The sequence below is a fragment of the Colossoma macropomum genome, unplaced genomic scaffold, assembly GCF_904425465.1.
Source record: "Colossoma macropomum unplaced genomic scaffold, Colossoma_macropomum, whole genome shotgun sequence".
NCBI classification, from domain to species: domain Eukaryota; kingdom Metazoa; phylum Chordata; class Actinopteri; order Characiformes; family Serrasalmidae; genus Colossoma; species Colossoma macropomum.
Genome location: NW_023494795.1, coordinates 35,470,971 through 35,497,566, shown reverse-complemented (window position 1 = coordinate 35,497,566; position 26,596 = coordinate 35,470,971). Strand labels below are relative to the sequence as shown.

Below are 26,596 nucleotides of genomic sequence, written 5' to 3'. Positions count from 1 at the left end.
GGGAACAAACACACACATACAAGATCTGAGCCAAAAACTTAGTCACGTCACAGCACCCTAACTCTCTGGGGCTACAGCTACAACAGCCTACAACATTACCTAGCTACAGTACTGTGCAAAAGTCAAAAAACACCCTTCAATTATTTTTTCCAGTCAAAATGGCCATTAAGTACAAGTTACTCATTTTTCAGCATCAGGAAAGAAAATCATATATTTAACACAAAATTACACAGACACTTTAACAACTAAATAGATATTTTTCCAGTATTCAGTCAATCTGTCCTTCGCCTTTATTACACCTTTCATTCTTTTCAGGAGACATCAAAGGAATCTGCAGGGATATTTTTCCATAGCTCTTAGGTTCAGTCTTAGAAGTTGGTTGCATTTCCTGCTTTTCACGATCTAAGCAATTCCAAACACATTCAAAATGTTGAGGTTTTTGCTCTGGGCTGACTAGTCCATTGTTCTGAGAACACTGTTTGATATGCAGATTCTTTTTCTTTTTTAGTCTATTTCCTTTTTCTCAGTAACAGGTTGTTGACAGCTACACATTCTTTCAAACCTTTCTGTGCATCTTTCCACTGTGATAAGTCTTGCCTTCCATATGCATTCTCATATCTAATGTCCTATATAAATAACCTTTATTTAGTGGCCTTTTTGACTGAAAATGAAATAAAACAAAGGGTGGTCTCTGACTTATGTACAGTACTGTATGGTGCCCTTTTAACTGACAGAAAATTGATGTGATCACTCCAGCAAATTACCCACTAATTCTCAGACTTCTTCTAAACAGCAATGCAGTAATCATATATCATGGAACATTTCTGCTGGAATCCCAAAACATCACTTGCATTTGGCCAAACAATGCCTGATGAGTCAATTACTAAAGTCCAGAGCACGCCGACCCAGCATTTTCCATGAAATGCTAACAAATCCAAACATCTGGTTGGTGTGCCATACCAGCTTGTGATTGTTGGGAGACTCTAGAAAGGTCTCGGCTCTACAAAGTTCTCTCCCTTTCACACTGCTTGTCAGCTCTTATTCTGGACCAGTGCAAAGACCAGAGCGCACTGATCTAACAGACATCAACATTCTAATGTTGACATATTGTTTTAGAATGTTTAGAAAATGAACTGGTAAACAGAATGAATCAGTGTGAAAGGGAGAGAACCTTCTGGAACAGAGGGAAATTGAGAAAACATTCTACATCAGTGTGAATGGGGGAGTACATTCTACAGTCTCCCAACTGGACATATTTAATAAGAAGGTGTACCACAACACTGTTATCTTGGACACTTTGAAATACCGTCAATGCTTTTTAGTCAACCAAGTTGCGTTTTAGGGTGTTTTTAGATACGTATTTCTAACTCGCTGTGACATTGTGATCCCTTGCTTTATTTGATGTTTGTGCAACTGTTTTAGTGTGGTATTGGTCTGAACACCTTCACAGCTCACAGTAAAGGTTAGATGCTATCTTTTCATATTGTAGCATTGGGAGGGGGGCACAGCAGAAATTTAAACTACTCGAAGGTCATGCCCATAATGCAGCTTTATTTAGAATTGGCTCGGCAGCCAGAGTGTGAGAGAGCAGAATCTCTCTTATTTCCAGAGGGAAGACATACGTTCTTCAAGCATGGCCGTCCCTGCTACAGAATCTCGCCTGGGGTTACAAATAATGACACAAACCTGGGTGACAGTAAACACACTCCCAAAACACAGTACCCCACCCAACCTGCTCAAAGGTGTACATAGCCGTAAACATTTACATGGATTACTTGCAAATGCAACCGACAATCTTTACTTACTGTTTTTTTTTTTTAACTAAATACAGCCTTGCTAATCTTAAGCAAAAGCATCATGGGAACATAGGCGTGCTGTAACGCCACAGTACTCATTGTGTTAGCTACTGGGCCTACAATAATAAAAGTAAAAATCTAGGGGAAATCAAGACTTGCACATTAAGTTAAAAAGAGGATTTCAACAATGAAGAGACTGCTTTGCCATTATACAACGAGCCACCAGGGAAGATCATTATTGCTATTAAAATGACATCCAGTGAAATGTGTTATCTTATATAATACATGTAGTGTTTTTTCTTAATACAATATTGTGATAATATTAAACACCATAAAAAAGAGTTAGGAAATTATCATAATATCAAATGTTTTACCTGCACTATGCACACTAACCCAGCATTTGAGTTTGTTAGCAATTGTTGATGTATTGTTTGGTCAGTGTGCCATGGCCTTAACAGAGGTCTTAACAGAGTGACTGGGGTTGAGATAAGTAGTAGTTCACTGTCTTTGGCAAATTAGCTTTTCAACCTTAACGTAAATCCTAGCAACAACAGCGTATCTGTCTTGTCAAAGGTCTGCTTAGAAGTGTCGCTGTGATATCGGTTTCAACTAAGTAGGACGGTACAGGGTATCCACTTCTTGGAGCTGGGTATCCATTCATAGAAATATGCTAAAATGGAGTGATGGGCAATAGGACAGGCAAGCAGGACATGGACTGCGCAAAGGGCAAAGTTTGTATGACAAAATTATGCCTGTGTGTCTATGCGAATTGTGTTTACACAAGTAATAAAGCTCATATATCTTGCATTTTGGGCTCTAAGCCAAGTCTACCACTCTGTGTCTTTTTTCTTATTATTTTAATTCTTGACAGCCTGAACAGCCTGATTTGTCCGTCATGCTAAACTTCTTAGCATTAGATGTGGTCAGCCCTAACTTGGTCATCCATCAGCCCTTGACAGGAAGGGCCCATTTAGCACTTCCTGATTAGGGGGAAGAGGGCGTCTCCCCCATTGGATTGGTTAGACAGATTCCTGAAAAACTCTACTGCTTTCTAAACATTTCTCATCAACAGTTCGGGTGAAGAAGGGAAAAAATAAAGGGAATGGAAGGGGAAACAAATTTAATTTATAAATTATATCTATATATTGTGACACTGAAATCCTAACTAACCAAGCAAACCAGCTCTGCACAGTCTAAATATTATGATCTAATACTTTTTAAAATATCTTATTTGTATTTTTATGGTGCAGACACATTTCTTTGAAATTTTAACACATTCAAACCTTCAGCATTTTGTTGTCGTGCTTAATATATAATTTATAGTCTCTAGACATGAAAACTACAGACAAACAAAGCAAATGGACAAAATAAATAAATACACTAATAAGGAAGCACATGAAAGGGATTTGCTGCCTACAAAACCTGAAAACCTCATTTTTTTCTTTTAGTCTCTCTTTCTTCTTTTTGTGCTTCACTTCATAGTTTTTTGTTGACTAGTTCAGTGTGTGTGTGCGTGTGTGAGTGTTTACACTGGCTCACTCAAGAGGACATGCGGTTCTCTGGCACAAGACAAAGTTCTCAGCTACGGAACAAACTGTACCAGGGACATTGATAAATCTGTCCTTGCTTATTCTTATGCTACACTAGAAGTGCTGCTACAGTTACCTGATTAACAAATTAAATGTATTATGTATTAAATACTAATAGCAGTTCACTGATTTGGATGGAGACATCTCAAATGTGTATGACGAGAGGATGAGTATGTGTTTCCAATGTTGAAAGCACCTGTTAAATGCTGCAATGAGAGAGGAAATTATGTGTGCATGTGTTTGTATTAGTGCATGCATGTGTGCATGAGTGATATAACAGTTTGACAGGCCAGAACTCTGACCCACTACAGGGTCACCTAAGCAACTGGTGAGCGTGCCTCTGTTCAAGCGCTGTGATTGGCTAAAGGGGGAGGGCTGGGAGGGCCGCCACCCCCTTGGTTCTGAAGTCTCGGGTAAACAAGGCAGTCTTTCAGCGTGGTCCATTATGCAACGCACGCACACTCACACTCACAGCTGTACTGAGCAATCTTTAGGAGAATACTGAGCACATAAAAATCTAGGATCAAGGGACTTTTCTCAGATTATTACCACTGCAGACATTACTATCTAGCTTCATATTGTCACTGACATATCAAAAACTTTTTTTTTTATTCCATTTGAAAACCACAGCTGTCATTTACATTGGCTAAGCATTTTATGATGAATGGACCAATTGCAATGGTATGAAGTAAAGTCTACATTATGTACATTAATGTACATATATTAAGAATGTCTTTTTGCTTTTTGCTTCTCCTATGAAGTTTTCATTTTAGAGATATGAAGATATTCAAGTTTGCTTTTGTGTGATGGCCTAACATGCATAATTGCATAATTCCTGCACAATGGAGAAGGTTTAGAATTTTCTTTGAAGGAAATTGAAGGAAAGAAATCAGAGAGAGACAGAGGTGAGGTGCTCCTAAACAAAACTGGGGCCTTCTTCTCTATTGTAATTCAGTCCTTGTTTTTAGTGTGACCACACGATCACAGCCACATATGTATGCACATCCACACACACGCCTTACCAAGAAGTACGCACGCTAGCACGAAGAGACGCCCGTGCTGGCCGGAAAACTCACATTTGGTAGAATGGAATGGAATGTTCTCTCCTACACTCCAGCTACGGCAGCTGGGAATGGGGATAGAGGGATAGGTAGATAGAGAGAAGAAGAGAGAGGGGGAGACAGGGAGGGAGGGAAAGAGAAAGAGAGAGAGAGAATGTACAACAGCATGTTTTGTGTTTTCAGCAAGTGTGTATTTGTGGGTCTAAGCGTTTTTGTGTGGGGTGTGTGTATTGTGTGTATAAATAACTCTTCTCTCCGTTGCAGCATCAGCGCCTAGTCTGAGTTTATTTATAAACTGCCTCCTACGTGTCAATGGTCTGCTCTGCTCTCTCTCCCTAAATCTCTCCCTCACTAACTCACTCTCTCTCTTTAACTTGCTCTCTCCCACCCTAATTTCTCTATCTCTTCCTAAATCTCTCTCTCTCTTCCTGTCTCCATCTCTCCTTGTCTTTAGGTTCCTCTCCCACACTGACTATCTCTTTCTCTCTCCCTCTTTAATTTGCTCCTTCCCCCAACTCTCTCTCATACTAACTGCTTCTGTCTCTCCCCCTTTATTGCTCTTCCACCTTAACTCTCTCTCTCTCACTCTCATCTCTTTCCATTTCTCCCTGTCTTTAACTTGCTCTCTCCCATGCTAACACTGTCTCCCTTTCTCCTTCTCTCTCCCTTTGTTTCTCTCTGTCTCTCACCCTAAGAACTATCTCTCTGTGTCTTTAACTTGCTCTCTCCTAAGCTAACTCTATCTCTCACTTTCTCTCCATTCCATTCCTTCCTCTGCTCTCCTTATCCTTCTGCTGTCTCTCCAAACACACCCACAAAATTTCCGCGCTAATGTGTATTTTCTTTTCTCTTTGGTCACTTACAAGCTCAAACACACACACTTAAATCAAATGCTCAGAGAACTATAAAGTCTGGGCATACTGAGAAACAAGTCCCAAGAATTATTCCTGGAAATTTAACAGCATACATGTGTGCACACGCGCACACACACACACACACACACACACCGACAGAACACTGCGCCTCCCTCTCTGTATTTCACAGAAAGTTCACTGTGGTGAATAGTTCTTCTGCCAAACCCATGCACATAAAATGACCCGGGCCCGACTGAAACAAGTCTGCGCCCTGAGTGAGTGTGACTGTTTAAGAAGAGAAGAGAGAAACTTAATTCATGATTGTGTACAGACATACATTTGGTGTGTTTGGTGTTTCGTTGTTATGACGTATGTGAATTCTACTGAGAGGCTAAGAGAGGATTAGCTGCCTCCAGGGAACACATGCACACACAAACAGACCATGGCAAATATACACACACTCACACATGCACACATGGGGAGGTAGGGTTTTTCCATCACTGACTGTGATTAGGTTCTTTCAGTAAAGTAAATTAAGGCAGCTGATTTCTGACTGTTGATATGTCATTTTCAGAGTGGACCATACAACTATATCCAAGGAAACTTTTGGAAATTTTAAGAAACACCTCAGTAATATTTCTGAAACATATTTACTTTTACTTAATAAAAAAACACATTCTAAAAAAAAACTTCATTCCCTAGCTTTGCTTACACTAGACTTTTCACTACACAAAACTTTCCTTTCATAATAATCCCAGCTGAGAACAGTCAGAATGCTGTAACATAGGCTGGTCTATTAGGCAAGGGAAACAGTCAGGTCACTAAAACTGTCCAATCAGCTGCATAAAAGTCATCGTAGATGGTGAGCATCAGCAGTCATGAGTTAGTTTGTGGACTGGCCTTGACACTCTCTAGAGCCCTGCCTCTCTCCTGAGCTCTGGCTGTTTGACCACTGAGGGAGTGAGTTCACAGGACTATGTCATATTCTAGTGTGAGATTTAGCATTTGCTTTTAGCCTTGTGGCCTCTTTGGACATGCAGTGAACATACATAGCTGATACTTGCAAATATTAGGGCTGTAAGGATATGCTCAGTCCACGATTTGATTTGCAACACTGGGTTCACGATTCAGTATTCTCATGACATTTTAAACATAATTTGTATAAAGAAAAATAATGCTGTTGCACAACTTTCCAATGACACTACAGCTGGCAGGCAAGAGGAGTGCTGAAGTGACTTTGACTGGTGCTGATCGTAGATGGCATAATTAATGGAATGTCCATTCTCCACAATGCATTGTTACGTCTCTGATGCACACTGTCATAGTTTGCATTGCAGCATCACGGTGTCACAGTGCATCATTACTCCTCTAGCAGATGTTACTGTGTTGAAGTTAGAGCCAAGTTTGGTTTAGGGTGACTCAGAAGGTTGGTTGCAGGGTGGATGTGGTTTGGTTTCTGGTAAACTTTTCGACAAATCAGTGACATTCTTTATCTAGATGCAGGCCATATAACAAGGCAATAATTTGAGCTACACAGGCAGCTACACTGTATTCACATCTACAGATCATACCTTCACACCACATTTTATACAACACTCACTCCTCCACACGTCTCTCATGCAGAAAAAGAATGAGAGTAAAGTTATAGATGTACTTCGTGGCTGCTGACATTGATGGATTGTTACCACATGTTGCTGACGGACAAAAAGGCCTCTGTGTTCCAGAGAGATTCAGTGTGCAGCTGGGCGCGCAGTTAACAGCCCTCACACGCAATACACACACGCACACATGCACACGCACACACACAGCATTAATTAAAACAGAGATGAATACAGAATACGAGGATGAATACTAAAAGGGATAAACATATATTTGTCTCTGTCATTTTTTTTTAAGTTTTTTTTTTTTTTTTACACTGTTCGAAAATGACTGCCATTTACATTATGCAAGAATGGTCCAAAACTACTTGGAATAAAATCCTGTTTCTAGCTCTGTGCCTTGTAACGGTTAACTGAGTTACTGTGGTGACAGCCCCCAGTGACAGTGCAAACTCATTTACTGGTGGTTTAAAAACCCATCATTACATTATTGATTTAATTCATGCAAACCATAGGAAGACACTGCGCTTTTATTATGTTCTTTTATTTCACAAAGACTAGGTTTAAACTCGCAAGGTATCACTGTGTTTATGCCCACATTTGCTTCAGTGTCATAAAAACCCAGACACCATTTTGGAGATAAATGTTTTTATTACAACAGCAGCAATAGGCATGTGTGTGGCATTGGCATTGTTAAAACAAAGGGCCATGAGACCTGGCCGTTGCGAGACACAGCTGACTGATGGAGGCATACCGCAGGCAGGGCTAGTGGACACACAGGCCCAGCTAGCGGGCTTCTACAGTAAAGGCTAAATCAAGACTAAAGGCTATTATTACCTCAAGAGACTGGCAGTTCACGTCTTTCCTGTTCACGTCATGTTCACTCCCTCGATAACTGAACCAACTGATTACACAGCAGCAGATGAGTGATCACTAATAGAAATGGCCCAGCTGTTGTGGTAAGGGGCTCCCAGTGTATTTATGCCATATCAGTGAAACCTATAGCCTTGGAAGAATCCAACTGGTGCATCACCCACTACTACTGCCTTTCCATGAAATGTTGGTGTTACAAATTCTGCCATGAGCATTTTTACTGAACCCAGATCCCCAAAGTGTTGTTAAGTTCCGTCTATTGGCACACATATGCCGCAGCACGTGTGCGCCTCAAAAATTGCTTCATGGTATCGGTCATAGGTATCAGTATCTGTATCCAATACTGTGTTTAGGTGGAAGTATTTGCGCGGTGCAACACTAGTACTCATTCAAGGTTTACTCTTGCCCAGAACACTTGGCATGCTAAGAGCTTGAGTATTGGCAGAAGGGGGAAAAACATGACAGAAGGTGGGGTGGGTGGATATAATTATGAGCGAATGGGAGAATGACGGAGACAAGCATTAAACCTCTCTAGAACTGAATGTGTTTTCAGCTGCCAAGCAGAGACAGCAAGAGAGAATAAACCTTAATGACTTCATTCACAACATGGGTCTCCATTGAGATTTTAGTCTTTCCCTCCCTCCGACCTCTCCTTCTCCAGGCACATGTGCATACACACACACACACTCACACCCACACACGTACTCGAATATGCACAAACATTATGTCATATTTCCAGAGAGACTTTGCTGGGTAAACACCACTATTCGTGGTATCGTTGTTCATCTTGGCTCACATGTGGAATAAGGTCATGCATGGAAAAGTAGCTAATCTAGGCACCAATAATACATGAAGACCTTGCTTCAACTGTCCATCAGAGGCTTTAAAGTCAGCCTGAAATCAAAATTGAGTTTTTTTTATGTTATTAAATCATGTCACTGGTCATGTTATACATTATTTATCATAGTATGCCATTTAAAAGACAAAAAAAGACAGTGAGAGTTCAAACAAAAAAATCAGCTATTGCAAAAATGGCGTCATGTTGATTTCATAAGCAGTTGATATACTTCTCTCAATAAGAATATTGTGTGTGCACGAACTTCAAGAATCCATCACGTCCCCATACATGTACTGTGTGGGAGGGTGTTTTCTCACTGTATGTGTGAGTGTGTGTGCAGGCCTGTTGGATCCAAGATATAATGAGCTTTGTGCTGCATTTTTTTATTGAGAGGTTAACACTGCCTACGTATGAAATCACATTACTCTATCCACATTTTGTCAGTTGTCTCACTCTTTATACTAATGAAACACTATATACATTTCTGCCTAGCCTTCCTGCCGAATACCCTGTGTAGTTCTTGTGATCTTACTGCAGGCTGAAGACACAAAGGCATCTATTTTGTCCAGGCTTCCCATTGAATACTATTCAAAAGTACCTGTGGCTCAGTTTTTGCCTCCCGCTGTGTATTAGACATTATTTCCATCTCTTGTGTGTTACATCAATGGGATGCATGACTCATGCTTCTCTGTGTCTGCTTATAACAAAGCCGACTTGCATAACACCATCATTGGGTTCTAATTCTATGTATTGTGTCCTAACTCCATTGGGTGTGTGTATGTGTGTCTATGATGTGTAACTGATGAGCACAAAGCCAATGACTGATGACAAAATGGACAATAGAAAAATGAAGGTTTGCAATTCCAGCTTTATTATATGCATAACAAATTTAGTTAGGTCTCAAGGTAAGTCTTTTTAAATGCCAAAAAATGTTGTCCATAAACATCCTGCACATGTAATGGCAGTGAAAAACTTAGTTGTTTAACTGATTAGCGCTGACCTAACTAGTTAAGCCAAAGGAATGAGACTTTTGGTTAAAAATGCATGTATTTAATGTATGCCTACCATCCTCTCATTGGAAAATCAATAATCGTCTATTTTCTGTGTTTTCTCTTTTGGGACAGAATTCCATCCGGCACAACTTGTCCCTGCATAGCCGTTTTGTCCGTGTTCAGAACGAAGGAACTGGAAAGAGCTCCTGGTGGATGATAAATCCTGAAGGGGGGCGAGGAGGCAAGGCACCACGTCGTCGTGCTGTCTCCATGGACAATGGAAACAAGTACACCAAGAGTGCCCGAGGACGTGCAGCTAAGAAGAAGGCAGCATTACAGGCTACCCAGGAGGGCTCACTAGAGAATGTGTCCACAGGAGGGTTATCCAAGTGGCCAGGAAGTCCAACATCACGCAGCAGTGATGAACTAGATTCTTGTTGGACTGACTTTCGTTCACGAACTAACTCCAATGCTAGCACAATAAGTGGCCGTCTGTCACCCATCCTGGCCAACCCAGAGTTAGATGAAGTTCCAGATGATGAGGTTCCACCTCTCTCCCCAATGCTCTACTCCAGTCCTAGCAGCCTCTCTCCTCCCTCTTCATCCTCCTCAAACTCCAAACCATGCCCAGCTGAGCTTCCACGACTAGGCACCATGAATCTCAATGATGGTCTTACTGATAACCTCATGGACGATCTGTTGGACAACATAACTCTTGCTCAATCAGCACAGGTTGGTCAAGGGGGTTCTGCTTTCAGTTTTGGAAGCAGCAATTCATCTCCAAGCTCCTCTTCTTCTTCACCAAGTGGAGGGAGTAACGGCGGAGGATTTGGTAATTCCATTTTTGGGCCCTCCAGCACAGGACTACGCCAGACACCCATGCAGACCATCCAGGAGAACAAGCAAGCATCATTCTCAAGCATTTCTCACTTTGGGAATGCTACACTTCAGGAGCTGCTGAACTCAGACTCACTAGGCTCCCACAGCCACAGTGATGTCATGATGACACAGTCTGACCCACTTATATCACAAACCAGCGCAGCTGTCACTTCTCAGAACTCCCGCCTCCGCAATGGCCTCATGCTGCCCAACGATCCCATGATGTCATCGTTTAGTTCTGGACTCAAAGGTCAGAACAGCCTTCTCCAGAACAACCGACACCATCAACGTTCCAGCACCCAGGGCTTGTTGCACTCACTCCCCAAAAACAGCCTCCCAAGCCTGGCCAATGATGCTAATAACATAGCCTCTGCCAAGCAGCATCTTCAGCAGCAGTCCATGCTGCTGAGTGAGACTTCTCTTTACTCTGGGCTGAATGGAGGCAGTGGAATGGGGATTGGTCTCTCTTCAGGGACAGATCGCTTTCCTTCAGACTTGGACTTAGACATTTTCAACGGGAGTCTCGACTGTGACGTGGATTCCATAATCCGCTCAGACCTGATGGATTCTGATGGACTGGATTTTAACTTTGATGCTTTGGTGCAAAATGCAGTCAACCTCAACCCTGTTGGCAACTTCAATGGGACAAAGCAGTCCAGTCAAAGCTGGGTGCCTGGCTGAGAGTTGTCACAAAGGTGAGTTCTACTGCTAACCACATGTGTTTACTCATTTCATAATATGTAAAATTAGTTACTTATGCATTCATTCAGAGGAAGATACTAGGTAGCATAGAGGACCATCATGTGCATTTTATTAGTAATTATCATACTCCATGTAAAATGTCTAAGGTACTGTTTCAAGAGGCACAACGGACTTTCCACCTAAGGATGAAACTCAAATGCAAGTAAAACAGTTTCTCAGTAACCCTTTGGATGTTAGCCTTTCTTGTTTGCAGTAGCACATTTTGTTTTATGAAAATCAAATATCCAATATCAAGTTTTATATCTACACTGTTCCGCTTACCATTTTCTTTACTTCACTCAGCATAAAGAAAATAGTGTTACTTATAGCTGTTTTGTGTTGTGGCCATTAAAATAGTGATGCAACAGTATCAAAACACTTAGCTGGGCTCCCCAGTGGCAAAACTGGAGATGGTTGCATCTTATTGCTGAGTTAATTCCCAGTAATGTCAGAGCGATTAAGTCCACACAGTTGGTGGGAAGAATGGCTTATTACATTTTTTTCTTTTAATGTAGGGCTTCATTTAGGTCAGCTATCCTACAAGCTGTCCTACAACTTTACCTGACTGACAGGCCATTACTAGCTAAATATGTTGTAGTATTGAAGTATGCAAAAAGCTTTGTGTAATAGGGGGTGTAGACTGGAAATAGGGATGTAATAAAGTAAATTTATTAGCACTAAAAACATGCACACCCATCAGATATCCACTTCTACCCAACAGAACAGTTAGCAAAAATGTAAAAATGAGAGGTATTTATTCATACTATAAACATGTTAAACCAGACACCCAACGAAAGCAAACTACTTGTTTTTGAACAATACCCCATTCCAAAAAGAGATACCAACAAGGCTAACTCTCTTCTCTTACTTCAATCCAGGCCCAGAACTGCAGTGCAAAAAATACACGAACAAAATTCCATCCAACACAGACTCTCGCCCTCCATTGCCAAGCCTGCCATCAGCACAAACAAGCACTGGATCATATGCCTGTTTACAGACTACAACTCTGGAGAATCTTACCTTCAGTCCAGCAAACACACCATCATGAAAGAATGACTGCAAAGACCCACATAGAAGTACCAGCCAGCTTACAGATCCCCTACAGGCAAAGAAGAAAACTTCAATCAGTGATGAAATTGTTTTACCACAGTAAAACAAAACTTTGTCTAGCTACAAAATGTGTTTTGGATGGATGAAAAGTAATGAGTCAAGACAGAATTTGAAAAAATGAGTTGTATCTGTCAAAAACTAGTTTCTTACTCTGTATTCAATACTTTCTACCACTTCTTTTCTTGTTAATTGTCACATGCTTGGTCAATAGTGTCATCCTCCAAGCACTCACAGTATAATTATTAATCAAAATGGTCAAAAAATAAGAAGACAAAATCACATTAATCTTTATACCCCATAACCTTGCAAATTTCAAAACTAACACTCAGGTGGAGTAATATCTTGAATTGGTGCACTTCAGGTTCTGTCTACATTTTGAATATTGTTAGCAGCATAATCACTCTCAAATTTAAAGTAGTAACCTAACACCAATACTGAAGTAAAACCTTATTGTAGCACAATATAATAGGACAAATTACTTTTGTTTGTGTGTACTGTATGTAACTATAAAAAGAAGAAAGAAAAGGTAATAAGTTCTGGATTTCTTGTCCATGCTTCTAAAATGAGAGCTCAGCTGGTGGAAGAATGCTTTTTAGCCAGCAAAGCAATGTGGGATCTTTGGCATATAAATGTAGCCAAATTAATGAATAAAACTTGGATTGTGAACATTTCCATGCCATACTGGGTGCTAAATAATCAGTGTTGAGCCTTGTCCTTGATTGAGGCCATGTGTGTTTACAAGGCTTGAAGGACAGAGCATTAACAGTTAGCATTAGCAATTAGCATATGGCAGCATTCAGTGGTGGGTAGGCCTTCCCTCTGGAAGCCATCTTTACTGAGCAAAAACAATAAGCTATCTTTTGTATATTTGCCAAATTACTTGAACATTTAGGAGATGCTGGTAGCCAAAATTAAGAGAAAACATACAGAGTTGAATTTAGGGACTACCTGTCTCTATATGCAAACTACATCACCATGGCTCAGGGGTGAAAGGGGTCACCATGACAACATCAGGGCCCCCATTGAGATCTACAACTGCAACCTGGTTGTACAATTTGTTTGTAAGATAAAAAAAAGTGTTGCGGTATGTGAACATTTATACATCGTGCAACAACAAGGCAAGAGTATGAAACAACAGGAAATAATTTTGTTGCTGTTTTTTTCTTTTTTCCAGAGAGGGGTTGGGGCCAGGGATTGTGGTTTTGCCTCTCCATTGAGATTTTTTTCTTTGTTTGTTTCAGAAAGCTCACCTAATATCAAAATTGTGTAAAACCGTCTTTCTCCCTCAGGAGTTACCCTCCACTGCGTACATCCATGTATGCATGTAACTGTGCATATGCATTGTGTGAAACGCGTATATATGTATACATCCTGCTTAAATTCATGTAATGTTGTGATGATGCAGTACCAGTTATTTTTTGAAGGTTGATGTTTTGATGAGAATAGTATGGGCCTACTTGTTAAAGGGGTCTGGACCACTCATAGGGAGGTCTCTTTCAATCCCAGACTGTAAAATATTCAGAAACTTCCTTCATTAGTAGCTTTGAAGCCAGAGTAGCCTCTAAGCGTACAAGCTAGAGGCTGAATGCTGCATAAGTGTTGTGGGAATGGATAGTGTGTGCATGGCTGGCAATACAATCTTACAGTGCCATCAGGGGTTTACAGCATGATCCCGCACCCTAACTTTGCTGCTCAGTTCATAATCTTCTAATAAACAGACACACACCCAGTAATGATCTCATGGAGTATGGTCAAACCCACAGAAAAAGCTGACATCTCATAATGCAAGGAGTAACTGACATATTGTTTGGGAAATCCTTCATAGAGGACAACAGCACTTAGAGACACCTAGAATACCCCAAAACAATCCATATTTTTATGACCCTTTATTATTCAAGCTAGCCTTGCATGCCTCCCTTCTTCCCCTCTTTCTCCGCAGAAAAACACCCTAATAATTTATAGACCACCTCAATATTTTCAATAGAAATGAGGCAAGAGTGCTTGTCTCACTATTGCAACCCAGCTTTCATATCCTCATAAATCAAAGGTGTTATATACCCATGCTGAGAATCAGCAATATGAGTACCACTATTCTAATCTTTTTTCCCCCCATCTATAGCCTCTTTCTATGTCTCCCACCCATTATCTTGGCCCCTTGACCTCTTGATCCTGTAGTAATGGCTTCTCTTCTTGATGTTAGTGGGTATTTTCTTCCTGTGTATTCCATTTTGAATTGTAATCTAGTTTGTATAAGAAATGGTGCGCATGTAAATAAAGCTTGTTGAGCTGAACGTGTATGAATCATGATATTTTACAAATCACTAGCCATAATTAACATATCTTCAAGTGTTTGTGTCATCAAGAAAGCAAAATGAAGACTGAGTAGCTGAATCAGGCATGTTGATCTAAAAGTAACCCAGAATACAGATTTCCAGAAGGGTTAGCGACCATTGCAGTAGATTAAAGCATTAAGTCACTAGAGGTTGTGATTACAGTTACAGTGATTTCCTCACAGTTGATGCAAAGCAGGCATAACAGTCAAATATTATTCCATGAGTTTTTAATAGCTAGCTTGGCACATTGTCATATAATTTAGTTGAGGGGAGTAGTCATAAAAGTCTGTAGACATCTATTCATCCATTACTGAAGTCAGGTCTTGATACTGGATTTGTTCTGGATCAAATGTCACTCCAACATATCCCAAATGTATTTATTTATGAATAATATAAATATAATAGAAATAGTTACAAATAATAATTACAATATAACATTTTTACACCAAGAAATGTAGTTAGTTTTGCCTATGTTATTGTTGCCAAACAACCACAGACCGCTGAAGGAGGACAAGATCTTTTAGTCTCTCATCATTGTTACAGTCATTACATGAACGTTTTACTTCTCTGTTATATAATACATCACAATATAGGTCACCAAATTACCACCATGCTAATTTCCACTAGCACGCAAGGCAATTTATTTTGTTGTGGTAGCGTCAAGCTAATAGTGCCACACGTTTCTTTCCCCCACTAGTGTTTATAGTACTGAACTTGGATCTAACCAATTTGAAGCGTGCAAGACATTCAAGTAACATGTTCTCTCTTTTTATTTTGCAGTTATACAGGGACTCATTCAGTCAATACTTACATTAAAAGCCCAAAAGTTGACAGCCCCTCAGTTTAAACAATATCAAGCTCTTATTCTATCAAAACGATTGGTGGTTCATCAGAAACATAACCGTCCATTCACAGCACAATGGTTTTCACTGACGTGGCACATTAGTACAGAATTCAAATGTTGTGAGGTGCTGATACTTCAAACACTGCTCAGTCAATCACATTTTAGGACATTTTAGGAGCTACCTGTTTTATAATCAGTATTTTGTAACAGCTTTGAATGTGGCTCGGCCAATCTCTAAAAGCATCATAAGAGCCATAAGCAATGCCTGGAATTCACCTTCTCTTCCCACACCCAAACATGCCCACCCACACACACACACACACACACACACACATGTATGCATACACACATACCCTGGCCAAAGGTCAACAGTTCTTACATAACTCCAAGGGCAATCTTTGTTGTGCCAATACTGAGGAAAAAGAGTGTGTGTGTGTTTAAGGTTTGGAAGCATACTCCTGACAACAGTCGTCAGCAAGTTAAAAGATTGGTGAGCACTTTTAGAACCACTATGACACTACTTCTTAAATGGCTTTTCAGAAGTACCAATGAATAATATTGATCCAATTTTTTAAAACTGTCTCAAAGCTACATAATTATCTTTTTATAAACTTCTTGGAATTCATTTATAATTTTCCTTCAAGTGTTTCCTTCAAGTACAATCTGAATCACTGTATAAATGAGAAACAAGAAGAACCACAGTAAAAATAAACAAACAAATAAATTACTGGCTCAAAAGAGAACGAATGTAAAATCTCAACTATCAAAGCCAACAGCAAAATGATCTAAAAAAAAATATGTATCTTTAGTGCACAAAAGCTTAGTGCACAGGACTCATTGGAGATGATTTGGCACATCTTGCGAAACTCTCGCAATTTGAGGCGACAATTGGTCTTGAAATTAAATTAGAAATTAAATTATTCGATTGCCCTACACTTAAGCAGTCAAACAAAACAACATAATTTGATTAACCATTGGGATATAAGGATTAGCTGCAGTATGCTGTGCTGTATGTACAGAGGTAATAACAGTGTGCCAGTGTAGCTACACATACTGTGAAGTGTGATAAGCAAACTCTAGGAGTGAATGACCTTTATGATGTGATGAATGTGTATGTGTACTGAGTGCGTGTGTGTGTTGTTCATGTGTCTTGACCTCTGTAACCATTCAAGCATCGTCATCGCTGCCCTTACTTTAGTCTGATTGGTTGAAGCTGTGCAAGGAAGGATCGGTGACACGGGAGATTTGAGAACTAGGCTGCAGAGTGGTGATGTCATTGCTGAAAGGAGGCTTTGTGTGACCCAGAGAAAGAGACAGAGACAGAGGCGTGTGATCTCAGGTTCACTGTAGCTCTAGTGTCCATTAGGCAGTAGAATACGATCTGTCTCTCAGCAGTGTGAGGGACTGCACCCATAGTTCTGTTACTGGAAACACCATTAAGCTTTATTACAGAGGGCACATGTGCACAAAGGCAAACACGTGGACACTCCTTCACTAGGTGAAGGCAGTGACACAATTAATCCAAATCTAATGTTTCTTTAGCATCTTCTTTTTTTCTTTCTGACTGCCTTTTATCAAAGATAAGAAGAGATTTTACCTGAGCTATAAGCTACTACACAAAAGATCACATCAATGGCAATTTCAAAGCAAACTACAGAAAAATTATGCAATAAAACTGGCACACTGATGTAATCCTACAACACGTCTCCCTCACTCTCTCTAGATGAAAAGATGAAAGCCATGTAGAGTTGAACACATCGACACCTTACAGTGGTGTTGCTTGTGACACCCTCTCACTTTGCCGGAGGATTTAAAAAGAGGAAAGGGTGAAGAACAACGGAAGAAAAAAGGAGTTAGAAAAAAGTGTGAATTAAGACACTAGGAATGAAAGGACAAAAACTCTTACTCTGTTTCAGAAGCAATCTAATGATAATAAAAAGCACTAAAGTTTGGGTGTATTTTTGTAGGTGGGAGAGAGAAAATGTGAGAGAGAGAGAGAGAGAGAGAGAGAGAGGGAGAGAGAGAGACTTCAAGAGGAATTAAAGTTTTTATGCACTCTGCCTGACATCAACCCACGCACACCAACCTTCTGTACTGTAAAAAATCTTGCACTTCTCTCTGATTTGCGCCTTCAGTTATTTTATGCAACTGATTCAGTTATTAAACATCTTGCTTGCAACATTCAGTGTAGTACTGTCACAGCAATCCTGTCTTTCGTCAGTATGTAGTTTCAAAAATGGTTATGTCTGAGAAGCTATAACAGTCTCTGTGAAAGTAAATTCATCTAGAATCTAGCGGACAATTTAACATTTCTCATTTTAAGATTGTTGTAAGAATTGTATAAGACTGTACAATTTATCTGTAGATATGTTTCACTTGCCAAGATGTCATTTTTTGAAGTGGACAAAGTCAAAGTCATGTTGCTGTCACCAATAAAATATTCTAGGGCTGAACAATATAGGACAGGAGTGACATTGCAATGTTTAAAACCCTAAAAAGGGGGAACAAATACCCAGACAAATTACCCCCACGGTTCCTGAAGTGAATTATCACCCTACTAATGAATAGGGTGTGTTTAGAGGTGGAATTAAAGTAGTAGTTTAATTGTCTAGTTAGGGTTGCATGATATGGATTAAATTAGCTGCTTTGCATTATTATGTTAAATTTCTCCATGTAAACCTGGTAAGACAACTTTGAACATAGGGTATAATTAAGCCTACAACTCTTGCAATATGAAATCTGCACTCTTTCAAACAGCAATTTTAATGTAAAAATGATTAATCGTACAGCCCAGGAACGCAGGAAGTGAGGGGTGCTGAGAGTGCAGCAGCACCCCTTGATTTCAATAACAATAACAATAAAACATTCTGAATTTTATAGTAATTTGAGAGTAGAAAAACCCATGTGTGCTTGTTTCAGAGTGGAGCTAGTATTTTTATATTTTTTAAAATCTGCAGTAGCCCTGCTGTTTAAACGAACTGTATTTTCATTACAGGGAGCCCAAAACAGCTGGCCACTATGGGGGCATGTTGCTAACACGCAGATTGAGGTTCAAAGAGAGAAAGTTTATTCAGAGTTATAGGCTAGCTATGAGGCCCAAAGCAGCCTAATATTACTGTTAAACTTGAAAAAAAAATGTAACGTAATAATAATGTATTATCAACTGTTATATCTCCTGCTCAGTGTGCATATCAGCACTGAACTGTGTTAGAGTGGGCGTGACATAATCGGTTACCAAGCCACATTTCAACAATCTGATTGGTCACCACTAAAAAAGCATAAAGTTTGTCTAGAACAAGACAGCAGAATGATTATGTCTGTCAGTTATCTGTATATATTTCCATTTCCTGCCACATTATAGCACTGTATGACACATTTTGTTGTTTTTTTTGTAGCAAAAAAAAAAAAAATGAATCATTTTGCATGATGTCATCTATCACATCACATATATGCCAATTAAAATTTCAGCAGTCCCAACTTAAAACACGTGTCCCTGCGATTCACGAGAATGGCATATTCATATTCAATGAAAATGGTGAATTTACCTAAAGGCAACTGGAAACACATTTCTGAATCCTTGATGTGGCCTGAATTATTTTTTATCAAAATCATTTGTTTGTTGAATGATTCATCTAAACACTCAAAGAATATAGATGATTAGTCAGGATGCCTACAGCACACAATAAAACATTCATTTTCATATTGCAATTATAGTATCATGAAGGTTGATGTTGCAGTAATGATTAAGGAACAATATACATTGCAGCCGTAATATATTCATACCCTCACACACAACAAAGAAAATGTGAATTATTTTGGAGAATGAAGGAGAATTTACAGCTACAACTTAAACAGCCATAGATAAGGTTCTCCCCTCTAACTCACCTTCTCCCATTCATTAATATATTTCTTTCAACCCTGCCTGGTAGGAGAATCGAGCTGTCGTAAATAATTTTTCCCCTTTGGTGACTGCTGACACCAATCTAAGAAAGGCAAAATGGGGCAAGAAATGATTTACCAGCTCCATAATGATCATCCGACACCACATATGTGCCCAGCCCCCTCTCTCTCAAATATATATGCACACACTGCAACATCAAACACACATGCAGCTCTGTCATTGTTACAGATGTATCTTACAGATACTAGTCACTCTCAGAACAACAGAAACACAGACTCACACCAGGACATAGATGTGTGTGTGTGTACAAAGAACTGAACAGAGAAAAGTGAGCATATACATGGTCCTTAAGGGACCCTGCTAATCAACAATAATGGAAGCCCAGCTCACATGCATAAATCATCTGTCAGAGAGAGACAGAGGCTGGGCGGAGAAAGATGAAGAGGAGAAGAACAGACACAAAAGCTGAGCATCACTGTCTCGTTTTCAACATAAAGTGGTCTTTCCTAAAAATCTAAAATCTAAGCCACGTTCACAAGGATTAATGAGCTAATGGCAAAAGTTCACTGAAACTTCATCCTCTTTATCTACTTATCAGCCAGACATAGCATGCACTAGACAATACATGGTGTTCTGTCCTAACCATTTTCCTCTCAGTGTGTGTAGGGACAATAAGCAGTTCCGTACTTTTCCTGGAAGACTGGAATGGTTTCAGAAAAAACCTGAAACTTTTTTTTTTGATAGCCCTAACAGTGGTTAGGAGTATGTTTGGACTCATTATCTATTTTAGAGCCTGTTATCATCCTTATCTTTTTTTTTTACATGTTGTACCTCTTACATAACTACAATTATGCACAATTCCATGTATTGAGAAGAACTTCAATTAGTAAATTTATTAAAGTGATGGTTTGGCTAAAAATCAAATTTACAGAGAATCACAAAAATCCACAAAAATTTGGTGACCTGTTTTTTTGTTGTTGTTTTTTTTGGCACACACAAAAAACATACCAAAAACAGAAACTATGGAAGAATTTGTGGTTGAGAAACTACAGTGAAAGCTGGACAAATCTCTACAAACTGGCAGATGACTTGAAATTGTAAACAGACCATACATCTAGGTCCATTCGTTGTAAACATTAGAAAGGCTCTCATTTGCCTGTGTTCCACATTTCCTCACTCACACTACTAGATCTTCCACATAGGCCGTCGCTTCCGATTAAGCTCTCCACCTGGAAAACCACTTCCAATTGTAAAAATTTGTTGGAAGAGGCAAATCAGGGTTAAAATCAAGATCAAAATAGTGTACTGTAGGCCCAGCTTCACTAATTCATACACTTGAACAATGTTTGCACATTGCTGGTAGAGTATAAGCTTTCATTAGCCTTGTAGTACCAATGACAAACTAAAGTAGAAAAATTTGGCCACCAAATATATATTGGTGTATAGTACAGAGCAATATAACAAGAGCAGGAGCACATTAAAAACAAATTTTTTAACTTCATAGGTTTATGCACAACCAACCTTACGCATGATAAAATACCAAATTACCAAATGAATTCTTAAAATTACTACCTTAATATCTTAAAATTTCACTCGTGTGTACTTATGTGTATCATAGTAAAATGCCTTACTGGCCCAGAAGGGTAAAAGAACAGTTTGGCAAAAATCTAGTTTACATGATTTTCCACTTACCCCAAATGCAGTCAACCAGCCAAGACATGTCTGAGGCGCAGATTTCACTTCTTTAGTTTAGAACTGGACCAAAAATAGAACTGAGGGAATTCACAACACAGATGCACCAAAAGGTAATGCTTTTACAGAAGCTAAGCAAGTGTATTTAGAAAATCAATACAATGTCAGATTATGACATCTGCACAACTGAGCCAGGACCATATATGTCTGAACGTGAATATACACAAAGAAATGCTTCAGTTGGATGCTGGACCCACTAGTGACTCCCAAACCCACCTCTAACCTACCAAAGATGGAGAAAAAGTAAACAGTGCTTATCTTGGCTTCCCTTCTTTGAAGCTGCAGATTTTAGAATATCACACTGGAAGCGTTCCTTGTAATAGACAGATGAGAAATGATCACCACATACACAGAGATTCTGCATGGTAACCTAACCGAGTGTTTCTCTTGCTAGTTTGTGGTTCATTGCTAAACACTACAGTTTTCATGTGTCTACATCAGTAGGAAATCGGTGGTAATGCACCAGACTACCCATAGATTTCTTTGTTCTGTTTTTACAAAAACGAAAACACCTCATTTTAGTAGTTTTATCGATACGTGATAACGTAACTCTTCTTATTCTCTTACAGCAGGCATGCCTTAGGTATTACTGTGTTAACACTACATACCTCCATAGTGACAAAACGTCCCTGCGCTCCAGCCTCTCAGAGTCTGAAGACGGAATAGTGATGGAAAGAAGAATGTTATGCAGATAATTACGAAGTTCTGATTTAGCTTAAATGTGTAAATAAGGTCTAACCATGTCAATTTACTAAATTTGACCTTTTTTAAATGGGTTCATGTAACCTATCAGTGCAAATATATTAAGATTTTGGTATGCATTTATGGAAATAATTTAGGTGACTACTGACTTCCAGTGCTTGTTAGCACCGTTAGCCTAACAGCTCCAGTTCTAAAGAAACAAAATTGAGACACCAAAGTTGTAAATCACATTTTTTGCCCAACTATTCCTTTACGTTTATGCTCATATGTCTTCAGTACTGTTGGTGTATCACTTCTTGACGTATGCAACACCTAATGCATCATGCAAGCTCTGATGACTGTTAACCGTGCCATGGTACACGGCCCCTTAGAGTAGAGGGACCCGAAAGCATTCAAGACTTGTACGGGAATCAATCTGAAAAACAGGCTGCATGTTTGTGTATGTGTTCTTGTGCATGATATAAATGGAGGCCATGTGTATGTACATGGTGGACTACACATCAGACTCAGGTGTTGGTGAGAGTGTCCTGAGGAGACAAAATAACTGAGTATCTACACAGCGGAACCATGTCAAATTCCACCATGATACCCTGCTGCCTCACCTGTTTACATTCCGATAAGCAGGATGAGGTGGGATTAATTACACAGGAGCACTGGCACATCAATGTTTTCCTGGAAGTGCAGTGTCTCACTGGTAAAAGCCTGGAGATGAGTGTCCCAAAAGTTTTGAGACATACTAAATTATAAATCAGCGAAGCAGCAGCACTTTGAAGATCTTCTCTAATAGCTAAGACAATTCTAACACTGATATTCTTGCACCTGAAGTATTTCTAGTAAATGTACATATGATGGCCTAAAAATATCCTACTATCGTCACACTTAGTGTCACACAACAGTACTGATTTTCAGTTTTTGTGGTATCGATAGAAAACAATACTTTAGTTAACTGCCATGTAGGTCATGTGCTGTGTGCTTCAAATTGTTATGAAAGAAAAGTTCAAATACATAATAACTAAGCAAGTAGTAGGCTTCCTTTATGAAAATTCGGTTTCTGTCTGATTAATGTTTATATCATTGTGTTGTGTTTGTCATTTTAAGATAAGCAAAAGAGAAGCATAACAGTCCAATCAAAACAATGATCTCGTTTACACCTGGTCACCTCATGTGACTAGTATCTGCACTGTATCCTGATAAGATTTCAGGCACATGCTTTTACACTTGGTAGTAAACTGTGTCTCAAAGTAGTTGGACTGAAATCAATTTTTGTTTCGCATTTTGTTTTGACTTAACAACCATGTGCGTCCTCCATTATTATCTTCATCGCAGACATGGATCATGCGCCCAGTATCCTGCATGGGCAGGAGTTTTGGGTGTACTGGGAGGGATTTTGGTTGTCGCATGTGTCTTTAAGAGAGAAAGATGCGTTTACACCGTTATAATGTGGCTGAAATGCGTCTTAGACCACCTCCTGAAGTGGTCTGAGCAATCGGATTTGTATATGTTTTAAATGCATCTTGAGTGCATTTACGCCTGGATTTTTATGTGGGTTGGCCTTATCCAAATATAATCCTGATACCCAAGACGCATGAAGTGACCATGTGTAAAAGAGGTCTATATCAGGTCTGTAAGACATTCTATTTGCATGGAGTAACAATACTAATGTAGCATGGGTTCATTTACTTTATTGCAAACTTGATTGCAGGGATGCATCAACATTTGGCCACCAAAATTTTTCTCTAAAAATGGTCACAAATGGCACTTTTGGTTTTCATGTAAAAGAGAAATATGGCCAAAAAAGTGAAAAAAAAAAAAGATTAATAGATTAAGGCCTACAACAAAGTGTCAAAATCCAAGACTTTACAAATAATTCGACTAGTAATGAAAATGACAAATAGTAATTTAAAATACTGTTTGTTTCCTTGGCCCCTCTGCACCAGTCAGTGCAGACATTTCAAACAGTTTTAGCAGCAGCAGATCAAAAGTAAAAATGCCATTGTTTTCTATGAGCCATGAAGTAAGGCAAGAGGGCGTACAACACCCAATGACCTATTCATTAATATTTTTCATATGAATTCAAAAACAGACATAAAATAGGAAATTATTATTATTTTTTTAACTAAAATAAAATAAAAATAAAATAAAAACTTTCAATTTTCTGGCTTTGGTGCTTGTTTGAGTGTGTCCTACATTGCAGTATCCATTTCAGTCGAGAAACTGAATTTCAGGGCATCATTACTGTTAGATCATGATACTGAGTTTAGGGATACTGTCCAGCACTAATCATGCTATGATTAAATTTAAGCATTCACTCTCACCTCTGATTATAATACACAGCAAAATTCTCTAATATGTGGAAAAAAAAAAAAGTAAGAACTTTAAACTTGATCTTCGACAAATGATAAATTTGGCTGACGTATAACTCTTGCTCCACAGCACTTTGAATGACTTTTAGCACACATGCTGACAGGAAGCCTATGCTCTTCGACACAAGCAGCTGTTCGTGCTAAGTGTCAGCTGACAGACACTCCCCTGGTTAGCCCTAGTCCTAGACCTAGAATGTTTGAGAGACAACTTTCATAATGCCCATTCATTTAATTACTATCTGCATATGCCCTATATTTGAGAATCACAACCAATGCAATTGGTACTAATGGGCAAAAATAGGCAAAAAATGTATATACAACAAACATACTCTGTTAAATACTAATAAAGCAACTGAGGAACTAGTCATTTGAGTTTTTTTTACACTGTCAGCTATCTGCGTGTAGCAACATTAAGGTCATAAGATATATATAATTTCATTTTCACTTCCTCATAATGTGTGGGTTATTAAGTTACTTGCATTAAACTTAACCCAACCTAAAATTACAGGGGGAAATTTCGATCTGCCCACAACCAACGGAAAAGCCTTGTGTGTTTTTTCCTCCCCCCCACAAGTACAAAGATTTGCATGCATCAATAGAGAACGTTGAAGACAACAACAAAGCGGTTTGTGTGTGCATGGCTGACTTCTTTGGACTGCACTGTACAAATATGAGTCAATCACAGACTGTCGTCATTGCGTCATTATCAAAGACACTGTGTGAGAGAAGGGCAGCAGCCCAACCAGTCAGCTGCTTGCTCTTGCTCTCTCTCTCTCTCTCTCTCTCTCTCTCTCTAAGCATGCTGGACAGCAGGAAAGGCTCAATTAAATACAAAGCCAAAAGCAACATTATTTGTTGACATTATTTATAAGCTTGTTAAATCCTTGGTAAATGTGTTCCTCAATACTACTTCTCCCAGTCAAAGAGACAGTTGGTGACAGAAAGAGAGGGTGAGCAAGAGAACTAAAATAACAAAATTACTCACAAAAGTTTAAAAGCAACTACAACTACATGACCAGGCAGAAGAAAAATGCATGATTAGATTCATCCCTTCATCTTGCTATGCCCACAGTCACATTTTTACATAGAGTATCAGCCCGTTGATGCAGCAGAATTAGAGAAAAAGCTAAAAATGTGAAAATTCACCCGATTCATCTTCAGAAGAACGCAGCACATTGACAGAGAAAACAAAAAATTACGCCTCATTTAAAATGACATCCCCTTAGATGGTCTTACTACGTTCCTTAACACCTCCATTATGTGTGTGTTTGTGCATGCATGTTTGTCAATACTGGTTTCTTTAACATGCAGAGAGGTACCATGTGTCCAAAGACCGTGTACGAGGAACCCGTTACCTAGGAGACACATCATCAAGAAGGACCATGATCCTTGCAAAGCAAACCAATTTACCTCAGTGACGTAAAAGAGCTCCCTGAGTCTGTGACTGTGTGAAAGAGTCCACAAGAAGATCAATAAACTCATTCTGTTGGTCTATGTGTATTTATATAGTACTTCTTTCGCTTTCAGCAAATGAGTTGTTGCCAATCTGCTACCATGTGTTCTCCTTACATACTGAATGACTGCCATACTGCCATGGTAGTTGTCAAATTACCATCCTGGCTACCCTGGCACTATGTTATGCTCCCCCTCCCCTAGTGACAATGAAAGAGCGGCAACCATCTCTGTGCAGCCATTGGCCAATGAACACCATGGTAAAGACTCCTGATTGGTCAAGCCCTCTAGTTCCTCTCAACCAATGAGACTCCCTGTATCCATGAGAATGAAGCTTGCAGAGCTATTTAAAAACCAACCAGATAGGCACAAGATTGCTCATATGTACATCTTACATTGAGCAGAAAGGAAAGAGAGGTAGAGGTTAAAAAAAGAGAGAGAGATTTGTATATGGTCTAGTGGACAAATTCAGTCAGTCTTGCTTGCTATAAAGCTGTTCGACTTGCGCTGTCCAGGTTAAAATGATCTGGTACGAAGAGAGACAGAGTGAACTCACTTCTGTTTGCTTCATCCTGATCCCTCTGTGAACCTTTCCATTTGTATGGATTTGTTTATGAATATTGATAAATCTGCTGTTGTGTGGTAGAATGCCTCCTGCTTGGCTTGTCTGATGGGAAGTTTTACAGTGGGCACCGGACGGACAGTGAAATCGGGTGGACAGATTCTAAAGACTTTACTGCTGCATCAGAGACTGAGGACACCGGACACAGATCTGTGAGAGAGGACCCATGGTAAGAGAGAGGAAAAAAAAACAACCTCAGAGAGTAGTCTCTGAATGGGACTACGTAGACAGGACGTAACACTGCCGCCATTTTGTGTATACCCTGGTTTTAAAAGTGCGTCACAGTTGCAAAAATG

General features: G+C 39.4%; 1 protein-coding gene across 1 annotated transcript in view; it reads left to right on the top strand.

Moving 5' to 3' along the window:
* Nucleotides 1-14,622, top strand: part of foxo3b (forkhead box O3b) — a 33,402-nt gene extending 18,780 nt beyond the window's left edge. Inside the window, exons 2-3 of the mRNA XM_036582315.1 lie at nucleotides 9,734-11,175; nucleotides 12,100-14,622. Coding sequence (XP_036438208.1) covers nucleotides 9,734-11,161 — 1,428 coding nt within the window. The 3' untranslated portion in view covers nucleotides 11,162-11,175; nucleotides 12,100-14,622. The remainder of the gene's footprint in view (nucleotides 1-9,733; nucleotides 11,176-12,099) is intronic.
* The last annotated feature ends 11,974 nt before the right edge of the window (nucleotides 14,623-26,596 follow it).